At 34.0% G+C, this 16405-nt stretch overlaps 1 protein-coding gene across 2 annotated transcripts in view; it reads left to right on the forward strand.

The window, feature by feature from the left end:
• LOC121969801 (protein transport protein Sec24-like At4g32640) overlaps nt 1–16405 on the forward strand; it is an 83366-nt gene that overhangs the window by 47254 nt on the left and 19707 nt on the right. For both annotated transcript variants that reach the window (XM_042520055.1, XM_042520056.1), the window contains exons 13-16: nt 137–208; nt 276–359; nt 15689–15808; nt 15907–15975. In XM_042520055.1, coding sequence (XP_042375989.1) covers nt 137–208; nt 276–359; nt 15689–15808; nt 15907–15975 — 345 coding nt within the window. The remainder of the gene's footprint in view (nt 1–136; nt 209–275; nt 360–15688; nt 15809–15906; nt 15976–16405) is intronic.

A 16405-nucleotide genomic window follows, 5' to 3' on the forward strand; every position in this document is an offset into this window, starting at 1 on the left:
AATCTGAACACACTTTAAGAATGAAAAAAGAGTTTAGGTTGCACTAGAATTTACTACTGTTCAGATAATATGATTTACAAACATTATCTATGAGATTGCAGTATGTCTAATCTATTTTCCTTGGATTGGACGGCAGGAGGCACATAAGTTGTTTCAACCAGCAGACAAGACACTGAAAACAATGGCCATTGAGTTTGCTGAGCACCAGGCAGGATGCTTTATCTTACTTCGATCCTTTTGGATTGGAATTATTATTAATAAAGCTTTACTTCCAGGTTTGTGTTGATATATTTATCACCGCTCAGACTTTTGTGGACATTGCTTCCATTTCCGTTGTTCCTGGAACTACTGGAGGACAGGTAATTTTTAAAACTCCATTGAACTGGGTGCATTTTATAATATTTTTTGGAATGCTAATATTACATTCTGTAATGTTATCTTTTTAAGAATGCACTAGTTGTATCATGCAGCTTAGATTTTCTTAGTGACTACTGACTTTGTCCTTGAGACATGTCTGTACATTGGGTGTTCAACATATGCAACTATGATCATCATATTGACAATCCTGTTACCTGATTTAGTGGTGGATGTTGTATGTATTATTGATTTATTGTTGATAAAATGCACTATGATCACTGTATATATAGTCTTGTTACCTGATCTAGTGATGGGCTATTATTCTGTTAAATTGTTATCATGACAAAGGATTCAAATACCATGGTATGTCACTCCGCATAGCTGAAACATCTCATCCACTGATAAAGTGCACTATGATCACTATATACTGTTGTGTTATTTGATCTACTATGATTGACTGTGTGGAACTGCATAGACCTGGACTGTTGGAGAACTGATAGTGCTTGCCTCCTCTATTGTCAAAATCAAGGTATGAAGGAAGTGGATTTCTTCCAGTGGGTAGTTCATGTGACTTCTATAAATTTTAAGGATTAGATCTACACCTGGAAGGAGTGGATCTGTCATATGCTTGGTGTTCATGGGAAGGGTAGATCTACAGGATGAGATTAGGGGAAGATGAAGATTATGTGGATGAAGGGGAGAAGTGAATGGGTGGGCTGTGGGTTTAAAAGGACTTATGGAGGAGGAGCTCCTAGCATTGGGTTCTATTGGATGTGTGGAGAACTTCCTCTGGGCGATGTTATGGAATGTTAAGGCTTGTGAAGTTGGAGGCGAGGTTGGTCGGTGGTTATAAAAGGCAACCAAGAGTTTCTTGCTGGGAAAGACAATGACAAAGAGGTTGCTGGTTGTGGGGTAGTGAAGAAAGGGAATGGTCCATGAACAGAACACGAGAGAACAAATCGTATCGACACTGAATTAGGAATTCAACTTTGATGTCAATTGATGCAAGCATAAGGAACAACAATCTCATAAAGAGAAAAAACTCATGGCAAAAGGAAATATTATTATATTAAAAAATGATTGATTGATAAACTTATTCTCCTAAATAAAGGATTTAACCAAAGTAAACTTTCAGAAAATCAATTACTTCTAAATATTGAATTCATAATCTGGATTATCTCCCTCCAAAGTCCAAGTCCGAACCTTGTAGAACAATGATAACCTATTAAAGTGAATAAATCTATTTTGTAAACAAGATAATTACCAAATCAAAACTACCTTGATAAACTTATTCTCCTAAATAAAGGATTTACCATAGTAAACTTTCAGAAAATCAATAACTTCTAAAAATTGAATTCATAATCTGGATTATCTCCCTCCAAAGGCCAAGCCCGAACCTTGTGGAACAATGATAATCTATTAAAGTGAATAAATCTATTTTGTAAACAATATAATTACCAAATCAAAACTACCTTGATAAACTTATTCTCCTAAATAAAGGGATTTACCAAATTAACCTTTCAGAAAATCATAAACTTTTAAAAATTGAATTCATAATCCTGCATTATCTCCTTCCAATGTCCAAGTCTATACCTTCTAGAACAATGATAATCTATTGAAATGACTTTTATAGGGTGAAGTAACAAACTCTTGCATGCTCTCATGTACTTGTTTGTCCTCTCCTTGATGATACCATATATGAGCTACTTAATTTTCTTGTTGTGGTCAATTTTGGGTGTTCTCTTGGCCTAACAGTTACCAAGGTTTTTGTTTGATCAAATGGAGAGTAGTTCATTTAACCATTTAACCCTTCATTCAACCACTAAGAGCCCACTGCCATGTTGATTTTTTGAAACATGGTTGAGAGAGCTCTTATTTATCACGTGAGTTCTTTATGATGACAGTTCATTTGGTTTCATTATTTTAAAACAACTCTTTCCAATTGTTAGTTTATCTTGAAGTGTGTTCAATTCTAGATCCCCATTTATACAAACCAATAGGATTAGTCCTTGATTAAACCATTCAGAGCCAATTTCTTTGTTGGTATTTTCAAACTTGGTGGAGAGAGTTCTTTTCATTTTTTTTCATGTGTAGTTCTATGTGATAAAATCTATTCCCTTAGTATTCATGCTTCTTTTGTTTTTTTTTTAATTTTTAAATAAGCTTTTTCCAATTATAAGTAACTTGAAGTTTGTTCAATTCTAGACAACCTAATCACAAAGTTTATATTGCTTATCTTTCCATGTAGTCAATTTGCCATGTAATGAGATACTTGCATTATGAAAAATGAAGACATTTTATTTTGGGCAATCTTTCCTTTTCTTTATAGAGTTCCATCTCTATAAATTACTACAATTGATATATGGGCTTAATGGATGAATATCAATGGTGTTCAATAACAAGCATTTTCGAAAAAGGCCTCTCTTTAGGTAATTTTGGCACGAGATCTCTTTGCCTAGTTGCTAGTGAAAAATTCCCAATTCACCCCATTTAGCTCATGATTTTTGCCTCATCTTTTTCACCCAATTTTCGTAATCTATATCATTTTTTTTAACTCCCTTCCCCATTTTTCTTGTTTTTGCCTTATTCATTATTAAATTCATCATCATTTAATCTTAATATACTTAGAATATATATGTATATATATAATTTTTTTAGTTGTAATGTGAAATATGAAATGTTATCTTAAAAAAAAAAAAAAGCAGCCCGGTGCACGAAGCTCCGGCCATGCGGGGTCTGGGGAAGGATCCATTGTACGCAGCCTTACCCTGCTTTTTGCAAGAAGTTGTTTCCAGGATTCGAACCCGTGACCTTTTGGTCACATAGCAATAATTTTACCGTTGCGCCAAGGCTCCCCTTCTAAATGTTATCTTTAGTGTTTATTAATTAATTATGATTTGATTATTTGTGATTGCAAACTTATATTGATTGATTAAGAATATAATTGTTGTATATATTTACATTAGTTATTTTTAGTTTATTTTATACTTTTTCTTTGTAATATTATTTTAATGATAATTGCCTACTCCACCTATAATATAGGTGCTAGGTAGTTGGTTGACTAGCTACCACCTAGGTGATAGGCAATGGATCAACCAACTATCACCTAGGTGCTAGCAATTGACTAACCAACTAATGCTTAGGTGTTAGGTAATGGGTCGACCTTCAGGTACAAATCCAGATTGATTTTAGTTACCTTGGTCTCCTTAATTTTTTTTCTGTCACTCTTTCCATGTTTTATAGTATGACTTATTAGCTTAATGCCCCTAAAATTTGCATAATTTTGTACATTTTCTTTGGTTTTATAAATGAAACTAAAGTACTTACCTTTCATTGATCAAACATTTTTGTCATTTTCAGTATCAGGTTGAATAACTTCATAAGTCATTCAATATTCTACTTTCCTAGGCACTTTCATATTTCTATCGAAATATCATTCGGTCTAATCACTTTTTTATTTTGCATCCCATTTAATGTCTATTCTACTTTTAAAAATTTAAATTTTATACTCCTCTAGCTACTTAAATTTCCTAAGCTCAGTTGGTCACTTAAATCTTTATTAAAAAGTTGATGAAAATGCCTCTTTCATCGTTCCTTTATTTTCTCATCCTTTGCTAATATCATATTAGATTCATCTTAATGGGTAAGATCCTTTGTTTTTCTCTCTTGATGTCTCTTTCTCCTTTTGTATCAAATTGTCGCTACAAGCGTATGAAAATTTTTATTTTTAACTTCACTCATTGCTTTCTTAACCTCTTTTTTGATTACTACATGTTTTTTTTAAGTTTTCTTCATTCTTATAGGGACACACTAGATTATATGCTATTTCTCCCCACTTTTTCCTAAACTTCCTCATTTCATTACCAAAAAACAAATGATTAACCGGGTTGGGTAATGTCGAGCCTGGGTGACCGACCCGACCCCACGGAAGTTTACCATTGGCCACCAGTCCTCATTCCACTACCAAGATTCTTTATTTGGTGGTGTCTATCCTCTTAGTTCAGCGAGTAAGTTTTTGGCTGTCATTTTTAAATTTAATATCATCTTATCCCATGATGTATTCAAGTCGCCATTTATGTATTTTTAATATTTGTGTTTCTACCCTTTTCTTAAAAATACTTTGCTTCCCATTCTTAACTACCATCGCTTGATCCAACCATGCATGTTTTTCTTCTACAAATATTATACTTAAGGCGCGTATTTAATACCACTAACCTATGTTTTTCTTCTACAAATATTATACTTAAGGCGTGTATTTAATACTACTAACCTATGTTGTGTTAAGTTTTCTTAAAGGATGACCTTGCAATCTTTATAGTTTTTTTCTCTTCTTGACCATAAGTAAATTAATTTGCTATTTATTATTAACTTTTTGGAACGTAACTTTATGTTCTCTCTTCTTGAAAAATATATTAACTATTATAAGTTCATATATTATTGCAAAATTCATTATAGTTTTTCCTCCTTTATTTCTTATTCCAAAATTAACACCCTATCATATTCCTCATTTCTTACTTTTACATGCTCATTTAAATCTCCTTTTAAAATCATTTCGATTGTTGAAATTTTTTGTACTATCTCATTAACCTATATTTGGTGTCTTTATCAAATTATACTTGAAGTTTCTTTTACTATCACTATTTTGAGAGTTATGATCTTATATTCCTTTCTAACTGCTATTATTTTGTCCCTTAACGAACTATCTACAACAATATTTTCTCTATTTCTTGTTTTACTATTTCTATTATAACTTAAAACTGAGTTCTCTATCATTTTTGTCTTTTATCATACCTATTTTGTCTCTTGTAAATAGAAAATATTAATTATTCTCATAATCATCATATTTACTACCTCCATTGTTTTGCTAGTATGTATTCATACTCTCCATGTTCCAAATTTAATATAATTGGTATTCCTATGTTTTATCTTATTCAAGTTAAGGTGCATATAGTTAATATTACGTCCAAGTTCTTATGGAGATGTAACAGTACTAATGAGACATTGCAATTAAATCCTACAATGCATTCCTTCCGGAGAACAAGCTAGTAATAGTATTATTATAATAGTTTGGTAGATCCATATATAACATTTGCTTATGTTTTACGGTGATTGACAACCTAACGCAACTCTTATTTACTTGGGCTCAAGACCGGCCATGGTGGAGTTTATTCACCGTGGATGGAGTTAATGTAATTATATTAATAAACAAATATAAATAACATGTATTAGCAATGCAATTAACTATTAAATAAACAACTAATGTCAAGGAAAACTTAACTAAAAGATACAACTTGTACAAATTAAAAGTAACCTTATTATTAATTCAATTGAACATATATTGAAATCATATTAGCATGATATAATATCAAAATCATATCTGGTTAGAGACTAAAACTCTGGTGCATAGTTTGAAATTTTAAACTTTGAGAAGTACAAGAAAAAGGAGAACAATAAGAAGTGAGCCATCAATGGGAGGTAAGAAAGGCCCAACAACGACATCTCACAAATCAACTTGCACCATTCACAATTTCACTTGCTCCCTTCACCCGTTACAGGAATTGTATTAAAAGCCTCTGATTGAGGAAGAGACTCGTGAGGAACTGTGGAATATGCTTGCCATGGTGGGTGGAATAAGTTTTGCTTGTGTTGACCTACTATGAATGAATTTTAAACTTCATTTACACTATTCTTAGACAAATGAAGAAGAAAAGGGCAAGGTTTAAAATCTAGACCTGTGCTGAGGTTTCGGTCTCAGACCAGAACGATACAGTTTTGGTATCATGCCATGCCGATACTGTTTCGGTATTTTTTATTTATATATAGTAATTATTAGATAAATATGTTTATTGTGTATAATTTAAAAATAAGTTGTACATTAATTTTATATAAATTCTTAATTTTTGAACAACTTAATATTGTTAGAAAAAAAATTAAATATAGTTTTTTTTTTAAAAAATTGATCTATAATAACTTGAATTAAAATTGATACATCATCATATGTTACCTTATTAATACCTAAAAGAGTAGTGTGAATCAGATGGAAGCATTGGTTCTTGCAACATTCTGCTTATGTCAACTTCATAGTTCTCCAACTTCATAACATGCAATATTGCTATTGATTTCTCCACATGTCCATCAGCGTGTCTCGATTCATCACTAGATGTTGGATTTGAATTGGAACTACCAAAATTGGAATGGGTACATGTACAGGCACAGGATAAGGATAAGTATACGTCCTCGAGTTCTAGTATGATGGATCATCATATTATGCATTAGAGTTATAATAAGAAGATTGTGAGTATGATGAACTTCGACCAGAATCAATCTCAGCTAAACTCTCCTGTATATCTTGATAATTATGAACTTTCTGTTGTTTGTCACCCTTATATCGACGTTGATATTGAATAACACTATTTCTAGCTCCATGATCATAATCTTGAGTTGCATGTGTGTAATCTATCTCACATGTTCATGGCTCCGGTGCTAATGTAGGGGAATATATTTTTTACCACTGGATGTATCACCATAGTTATCACTTACATGAGTACTTGCACTGCTATCAACATCACTATCCTCATTTCAAACTTCTCGTCAGACTACAGTGTCAGAAGGTGATGATGTTTCATCACTGTTATTATGTTCTTGTCTGTGTAGCGCAGACACTTGTAGTTTTTTTCCCAAGTGTTGGACACGGACACGACACGAACACGGACACGACATGCAAATACGCGTGTTGGATACGACAAAATTTGTGTCATTGATTTTTTTAAAGTTTGACCAGTCGGATACGATTAGGATACGGCTAAGACACGGATGGGACATGTTTCCGGATATGTTTGAGCTCAAATGTAAAAAATTAAAAGTTATAAGGCTTAAATTGAAAAATAATAAATTTCTAAGGATTGATTAATAAATAAATTAAAATGAATTTGGCATAATAAAACCCTAAATTCCTGTCTTCGGTCTTTTGTTGCTCCTGATTATTTCCTCCCTGCTCTCGCCGCTGCAAACATCGCCACTGATCGCTGTTGCAAACCTCGCCTTCTGCTCGCCTTCTGCTCGCCTCACCACTACTCTCCGCCGCCCTCTAGTTTCTTGCAAGTTTACCTTTCTGTTTTTTCTTCTGAAATCACTGTTCTGAATTTGTTTTTGCTTTTTCGTTTTTCTTTCTTTTGAAAAAAAGAACTGCACATCCACGACACCTTTCTCATAGCAGTTATAACACTGCACATTTTGGTTCGGGCTTCCTGTGCAGTGTGCAGACAGTGCAATGGTCAATGGAACAACACTTTTTTAATTTGTTACGCCAAAAGAAAAATATTGTATAGTAGTGAGTAGAATGTTGGAAAGTCTATTGATCAATATGTTTATGTTATTTTCAGCTTATTTCCATGGAAAGTTTTCAAAATGAGAGTGGACAGGAGGATATTAATGATTATTCTCCTTTGTGGAAATTTGTAACCAAGGTGGAAAAGGCAATTGGAGGAGGAAATGCCACTTGGTCATGCAATATATGTACTAAAGTGTGCAAAGGATCATATTGGAGGGTGAAAGCACACCTGTTAAAACAAAAAGGGATTGGAATTGCTGGTTATACGACTGCTACAATGGATCAAATGAAGCGTATGCAACAACTTATGGATGATGCAGAATTGAGAAAGACGAATTCTAAACCGAAATAAGTTTTGTTGCCTTCGTCATCTACATCATCAAACATGGCTTCAAAATCATCATTTAGTGGTCCTGGGCAAAATGATGATCCAACTCTAACAAAGAAGAGGAAAGGATAACTTGGCCCTCTTGAAAAAGCTTTTAACTTGAATGCTAGAGATGAGCTCCACTCTGAAATTACGAGGCTCTTTTACATCGGGGGATTATCTTTCAATATTGCTAGGAATGCTCATTATGTTCATGCTTTTAGTTTGGCTACTCAACGAACGATTCCAGGTTATCTTCCACCTGGATACAATTTATTGATAACTTCACTTCTTCAAAAAGAAAAAGCTCATATTGAAAAGCTGTTAGAGCCAACAAAAACTGTTTGGAAACAAAAGGGGGTTAGTATTTGTAGTGATGGGTGGTCGGATGTGCAAAGAAGACCGCTAATTAATATCATAGCCGTGTGTGAAAGTGGTCCTATGTTTTTGAAGGCGATAAATTTTGAAGGCGAGTACAAGGATAAAATTTTCATCTCTAAGTTGCTCATTAATACTATAAATGAAGTGGGACATCAGAATGTTGTCCAAGTGGTCACAGATAATGCTCCTGTTTGCAAAACTGCTAGGTTACTTGTTGAGGCAAAGTATCCACGCATATTTTGGACTCTTTGTGTTGTGCACACATTGAATCTTGCTTTGAAGAATATTTGTGCACCGACTGACTCTCTACAAAACAAAGAAGCCTTTGATGAGTGCAAGTGGATAGCAGAAGTAGCAAATGATGCTTCAATTATCAAGAATTTTATCCTGAATCACAATATGAGATTATCGATGTTCAACGATAACTCAAACTTGAAGATGCTCACTTGCGGATACTCTATTTGCTTCCATGATCATTATGCTTAAAAGGTTTAGACAAATCAAGAAATGTCTTGAAAACATGGTGATTAGTGAAAGATGGGATGTGTACAAGGAGGATGATGTAGTGAAGGCCAAAGTAGTGAAGTATATTTTGACAAAAGATTGATTATATACTTGCTTTCACAAGTTCGATTTATGAGATACTAAGGAAAACAGACACTGATCAACCTTGCCTTCATTTAGTCTATGAGTGGTGGGATGAAATGATAGAGAAAATGAGAGTTGCTATCTTAAAGGGGGCTCATAGTGAAGATTCAAAGTTTTATGAGGTTGTTCATAATATTCTGGTGGAGCGATGGAATAAAGGCAATACACCTCTACATTGTTTGGCGCATTCTTTGAATCCAAGGTAAAGCTTTAAAAAATTTTACTTTCTAAGTTTTAGCAAATTAGAAATATTAGTTTATAATTGATGTTAAACTAATAAACTATCAATCTTTTTATATAGGTATTATAGCCATGAGTGGCTCCAAGAATCTCCCAATCGTCTTCCTCCTCATAGGGACATCGAAGTTTCAAGGGAAAGGAAAAAGTGCATTGAAAGATATTACTCTAATTCATCCGAACGAAGAAGTGTCAATGAGGAGTTTGCCACTTTTTCAACTGTCATTGATGATTTTTCTGATAATGATGCAATGCATGATCGAGGTTTGATGTCTCTAATTAAGTGGTGGGTTATCCATGGTGCTTCTGCACAAACTCTTCAAAGTTCAACTTTAAAGCTACTTGGACAACCATCTTCTTCTTCTTGTTGTGGGGGAAATTGGAGCACCTACAATTTCATACACTCATTGAAGAGGAACAAGATAACACCACAAAGAGCGGAAGATTTGGTATATGTTCACTATAATCTTCGTCTTTTATCTAGGAGTCCACATTATAATGATGGAGAAAGTAAGATGTGGGATGTTGGAGCAGATGGATTTGATTCCATGGACATGGAGGGTGCTGCTATCCTTGAAATTGCCAATTTGTCTCTTGATTAACCTGAGTTGGAGTTAGTCTTATTTACTGACGAAGGCGGTGTTGCTGATGAGACAGATATGGATGTTTGATTTTTTTTTAACTTGTTTAAGATGGATTTAGTGTTTTATATTTTGTAATGTTTACTTTTTGTTTATAATGGATATTATGATTGATGTAATATGATTTTCTATTCTAGGATTTTTAATTTTTTATATTATATATATATATATATTTAATAATTATCGTATTCTAGTCGTATCGTGTCTTATATTTTCAAAAAATTTCGTATCGCCGTATCCGTGTCATGTCCGATACGATACCCGTACCCGTATCCATGCTACATAGGTTCTTGCTCATCAATTGCATCGTGTGGATTTCTCTAATTCTCAATTGACCTATTCCTGTAAAAGTAGGAGGTTCGCCTTTTTCTTTCTTTTTAGTAAAAATTGCATGAGCTTTTCCTTTGCCTTTATTTATGGACTTTGGTTGGGTTTGGGGTTGGGGTGTTTGAGAACGTCTAGATCGAGATCTATAAAATCAAAATTCTTGATCAAAAGCTTCATCTTCTTCCGCACAAATATCTCCTCTAGCTTGTATTTTTTCAATCTGTTGAGTAAGAAATTGAGATGGTCGTGGTGGGTCTCCTGCTTCATCAAGTAATGGATTCTCAACCTCAACAGCGCTCCACCAATCTATCATTGGATCATTCTCAGTTTGGACAAATTCAATATCAAATGGGTCTACATCACCAGACTCTTTTTCTTCATTCTCTTCTGTTATTGCTCTTAGTTGAAGACGTATATTATAATGAACGTAGACCATCTTCTCCAAGCAATGATAAGAAAGACGATTTCGTACTTTTGTATGAATGAGGGAGAAAGTTGACCAATTTCTTTCATAACCACTTGAAGATGTTGTCTATGAGAGAATTTGTACTACAATCTTTTTCAAATTTGGAGTTGATCCTCCATATTGTAACCACCACTCAGTTGTAAAATAAATAAGAATAAAATTAAAATAGTATTTATATTTGTTGACAATAATTAGTAATAATTTTTACTATATTTACCTGTATCCATTTTGGATCTACATGGCACTGCAATAGGATCGCTAAAAGAACCCCTCTCGAAATAATTGACTTTCATTAATAGTCTCAGCAATTGATTCTTTATTTGTTCTCTATTTGTATGTAGTCTTGATATTATATGTTTGAGGGCCACTAATAAATCATCATTTGTAATAAGATTATAACGGTATTGATACGTCGGATTGAGATAATAACCTATAATAGTTAAACACATATAATTATTAATAACAATGTTAAAAATTCTTTATCATTAAAAAATACGTACCGGGCAAATGAATAGATTTTCCCATTTGATCGCCCCATCTTGTAGTGTTGATACTTGGTCGGTAATTGTAGACACTTCTTAATTTTCTCTTTTGCTTTATGAATTAGGCGGTAAACGTTGTCCATTTGCGGCTTCTTATCCATATCAACTTTACGTAGAATAATGTACAATGGTTCTACTGCTATAAGAATATCTGCGATATAATCCCTAAATTTGACAGATATAATAATTTTTTTGCACTTCCTTACCTTCGGTCGTGTTAGAATATCGAGAGGCTTCCCAATCAATCTGACTTTTTTCTGATTCAACGATTTTAACAGGAGAAAGTGAGTAGCAAATCTAGTCGCTTCTGGTCACAGAATCTCCCCATCAATAAATTTCCTCATGAATCCATGAATCCAATGATGATTATAGAGGAATTTTGTTATAGATTGACCTTTTTTAACTACCTTCTTCATTGTATCAAGCTTACCGATATCTACCATTATCAAATCGATATAGTGTGCTGTGCTTGGTGTCCAAAATAATGTTTGATACTTTTGCTCTAATAACTCTCCAACCCTTTTAAAGTTGGCACCATTATCTGTAATCACCTGTACTATATGTTCTGCACCTATCTCGTGAATTACACTATCCATCAAACGATATATGTCGGGTGCATCATGATAGTCTGTAGTTGCATCAATAGATTTATGAAATATCACCTTTCTATTGCAGTATAGTAGAAAGTTAATGCTCATCCGTGTACGTAGCCCCATATAAGCTCCATTGCTTCTTGCATGATAGGATCCAAGTCTTGATCTCCTCCACTTGTTCATCTAAATATGGACCGACAATTTCATATGTAGGAGGTTGAATATGAGGACCAGATTTTTGGATGTTGGACACCATGCTACGGTAGTATGTGTTATTTGCTGCATTAGGGAGAATATGATTAAAGTAGAAAAAAACTTAGCAATACTTTCACCGATTGATTTCTTCTTATCTTTTGAATATGCATCATTAATCCTAGTCTGTTTGCTAGCTTGGTCTGGGAATGCTAGTGGATCAATATCCGCAATATCAACTACATGTCTTCTTCTCATAGAAGGAAAAAAAAAACGATCAATATCACCTTGTGTTGAAGTAATACGAACACTTGCACTCCTTCTTAATGTTGCTGCAGTAGTTGAGCCACTTCCACTGGCACCAGAGCCACTTCTATGTCGCATATTTTGCTCATAGTCATATTGAGTTCGAGAGGCACTAAGAGCTGCTAAAAAGTCTTCGTCATTTGGAACTTCACCACGACCTTCCATTTCATCATAGATTGGTTCTTTAGAGCTTCGACTATTAACAAGTTCACACTGTTGTTGTTGTTTATACTTTAATGCTTTTTTGCCATCAAGTTCCTTTTTCATTGCTCGACGAACTTCTTGAGAAACTTTTAGATAATTAGAAACATTCGGATATCCACCAGCAAGATGTTGTTTTAGGTGTGTGACCCCATCGCCACATCCAATCATATTGTAATGCAAACATTGCCAATGAAATCAATTTTCTAATTGACACGTGTGTCTCCAAGTTGGATCATGAGATTGTTGTTTTGGTGTTATTGTCTATGCATTATATAAAAAATAAGAATAATACACATTTTCAGGTAATGATCATCGTTTTATAATGTCAAGAATGTATTTATCATTGTATATTTATAAATAAGTATATAAACTAAGAGCAATTTCTGAAATTTGAAACAATTTCCTAAAAATATTAATTCATCTTTCTCAATTTAGAATGATTATAATTGTATAAGATTATAAGTGTTTTATTAGGAATCATAAACTTGACAGCATACAAAACTTCTAAAATAAAGGACATATAATATTTCCTAAACATATCAAGTAAAACATTCTCAGACAAAAATATATATGATGAAACATTTTGTTTTGACAAAAATATATATATTTATATGATGAGGAAGCAGGAATCATAAAAGTATAAAAATTAAATATGTTAATATTCATAGATTAAAATTTTAAATTAATTCTAAAATAAAAAATATTATCTATAATAAATATATAAATTAACATAAAAATATTATTATATATATAATAATTATACTAACTAATTAATTAATTATTATTTGTACAAAATATAAAATAAAAAAAATATCAGAATATAAATTTAATATATTAGATTTTTTTAGAATATTTTTAAATGAAATTTAAAAGAATAAAAAAATATTAGAATATATATCTGAATTTTTATAATTTTTTTGAATTTATAAATTTCATTTAAAAATTCAAAAAAATTATTAAAATATAAATCTGATTCATTATAATTTTTTAAAATTTTAAATGCAATTTAAAACTTTAAAAAATAATCTTTCAGAATATTAACTAAAATTTTAATTATAATTATAATTATATATTTTTATATATTTTATTGGGATAGTTTAATTAGAGTTTATAAAAGCTTGTTTGGAATATCATACTTCCTTGAGAATTGTTTAAATTAATTAAATCTAAAATTTATTTTATTTTTTAAAAACTAGGGCACGCAGCGCACGTAGCGGCGGGCGCAATGGCAAATCGCGAGTCCGGTGGCGCCGAAGGCGTTGCGGGACACCTTCGTTGTCGCCGGAGGCGTCCGACGACGATTTTGGTGCTGTTGGAGGCGTCTGGCGACTCCTCTTGGCGCCGCCTGCGATGTATCCGAGACGGGGACGCCGGTGAATAGGGGAAATCATACCTTCGGAGTGGTCGCCGCCCTTGTTACTGACTCGCCGGTGTCGCCTCACCGCTGCCTCCTTACCGCTGTCGCGTCGCCGCTGTTGCCTCGCCTCGCCGCTGTTCGCCTCGCAGCTCGCCTTGCCTGCTGATCGATCGCTCTCTAGTGCCTTTTTATAGATTTTTTTACAGCGATCGATTAATCGCGACAGAAGGAATCGAATTGATTCCTTCTGTCGCGATTAATTGATCGTGTGTGTTGTTGTGGATGCGCGTGCATCACGTGTCGAAATTACAGAAGGAATCGATTCCTTCTGTAATCGATCGCATGATAGAAGGAATCGATTCGATTCCTTCTATCACGATTAATCAATCGCGCCTACTGTTGTGGATGCGTGCGTATCACGCGCCAAAATTGTAGTTCGTCTGGCGCCAGTTTCGACTGAGCAGCGGAACGGTAAAAATTGTCCGTGCCTCCCGGTACGGAACGGTATTCGTTTCCTTGGAAAAGCGAATCATCGATGGGAGGGAAGGCCCAAGAATAACTACTTGTCTGCAAATCAACCTACTCCACTCACTTTCGGTGCAATTGCAACAGAACCTATGAACAACAGAGACCTACGATTGGGGAACATGCTCATGAGGAACTACGGAAGATTCTTGCAAATCGACCTCCTTCCTTTGCCCTTATACTGAGAGTACTAAAGCTTCTTGTGTGCAACTCAAGGATTTTAATCTTGTGCCGGCTGTTGGTCGGTACCACGAACATGAGGCTGTCACAATCTTAATAATATATAATGAGCATTTCAAATTATAACTTAATAATAAGCATCTATAATAATCAAATATTTCTAAAAATATTTTTAATTAATATATTTTATATTTTAAAAAGTGCCGAAATTGTATCAGCACGACACGATATGGTATTGAACTATATATCATTCCGGTAATATATTGAAACTTTGACACAACTGAAAATTTTAAACCTTGGTGCTATTAGACAGGTAGAATAAGTTTTTGGTTATCACATCAGCTTCTTGCATGCTAGTCTACATGCGAAATAAGTTTCACTTGTGCTGACCAGAATAAAATGAAATTAAAACCTTAATTTATACCTTTCTTAGACAGTTGAAAAACTAAGAAGTTACTATATTCATTCATCTACAACATCTTCCTCTTTGGCTGTTCAATTTTATGCACGAATTGTTTAGCATTTTCTTTTTTCCAAATGAAACATCCTGCCATCTTTCATGACCACATAAGCCACTTGTACTGGTCTTCTGAGGGTTAAGAGAATTTAGAGCGCCAAAAGTGGATTGAACAGAAATACCAGAAAAAGGGGGCAATGATTAAACCGATCTCAACTTGTCATTCTAGCCATTTAAACCCCAAGATAAACATTGGTGTTTTTGTTGACAACGAGCAGCCATGGTTCCAGTTGACAATAGAAGTCATTGGAGTTAGTGCCAAACTTGGTATCATCTGACCACATTGGTAAGTGGGACATGTTATGTGGGATGAACTGTTCCATATTCCTTATGCTGGAACTTCATTTGACTGGTATGAGCACCAGTCAACAAAAGAAAATTTAATCCTTGTGTTCATCAATGCCTACATGTTATGATTGTGCCATGCAACAACGCATCAATATATGACAATAAGAAATTGACAGACACGTTTCTGAGCGCTGGGCTAGTAAATTCGATTTTTTCATCTGATGTTGCAGGTATATTATTATTATCCATTTTCTGCTGTCTCTGATCCTGGGAAACTCTACAATGATCTTAGATGGAATCTTAGTAGACCCCAAGGTTTTGAGGCAGTGATGCGGGTTAGATGCAGCCAGGTAAAGTATCTGGCTTCCAAAGTATTTTGGAGATTGAATGAATGCTATCATTAGTTTTCATGTTAATTATTTATAAGTTTTATTTTACATTTTGTTAGGGCCTTCAAGTTCAGGAATATGCTGGAAGCTTTTGCAAGCGCATTCCCACTGATATTGATCTTCCTGCAGTAAGTTCCTCTGAAATACAATAAGTGATAGTTAACTATGCCATGCCTAAAAGCAGTGTAGGAGAGGCTTCCTAATGCAGTGCTCTGGTAACATGAAAACCTTTTTTCAATTACGAAATTACTGAGATTAAAACTTGGAAATATAGAGCCATAAATAGAAACTACCAAATAAAATTTATTAAATTTCATTAATAGTTATGAACTAATTGAAATTCTGCACTATAAGGGATTGATTTTATGACTTCAACTGATCAAAATATGTTGCAACGGTAAAGTTGTTGCTTTGTGACCAAAAGGTCACGGGTTCGAATCCTAAAAATAGCCTCTTGCAAAAAGCAGGGTAAGGCTACGTACAATGGATCTTTCCCCGGGACCCCGCATAGCGGGAGCTTCGTGCACCGGGCTGCTTTTTTTTTCCTTCTTATTTCTT

The sequence above is a fragment of the Zingiber officinale genome, chromosome 4A, assembly GCF_018446385.1.
Source record: "Zingiber officinale cultivar Zhangliang chromosome 4A, Zo_v1.1, whole genome shotgun sequence".
NCBI classification, from domain to species: Eukaryota; Viridiplantae; Streptophyta; class Magnoliopsida; order Zingiberales; family Zingiberaceae; genus Zingiber; species Zingiber officinale.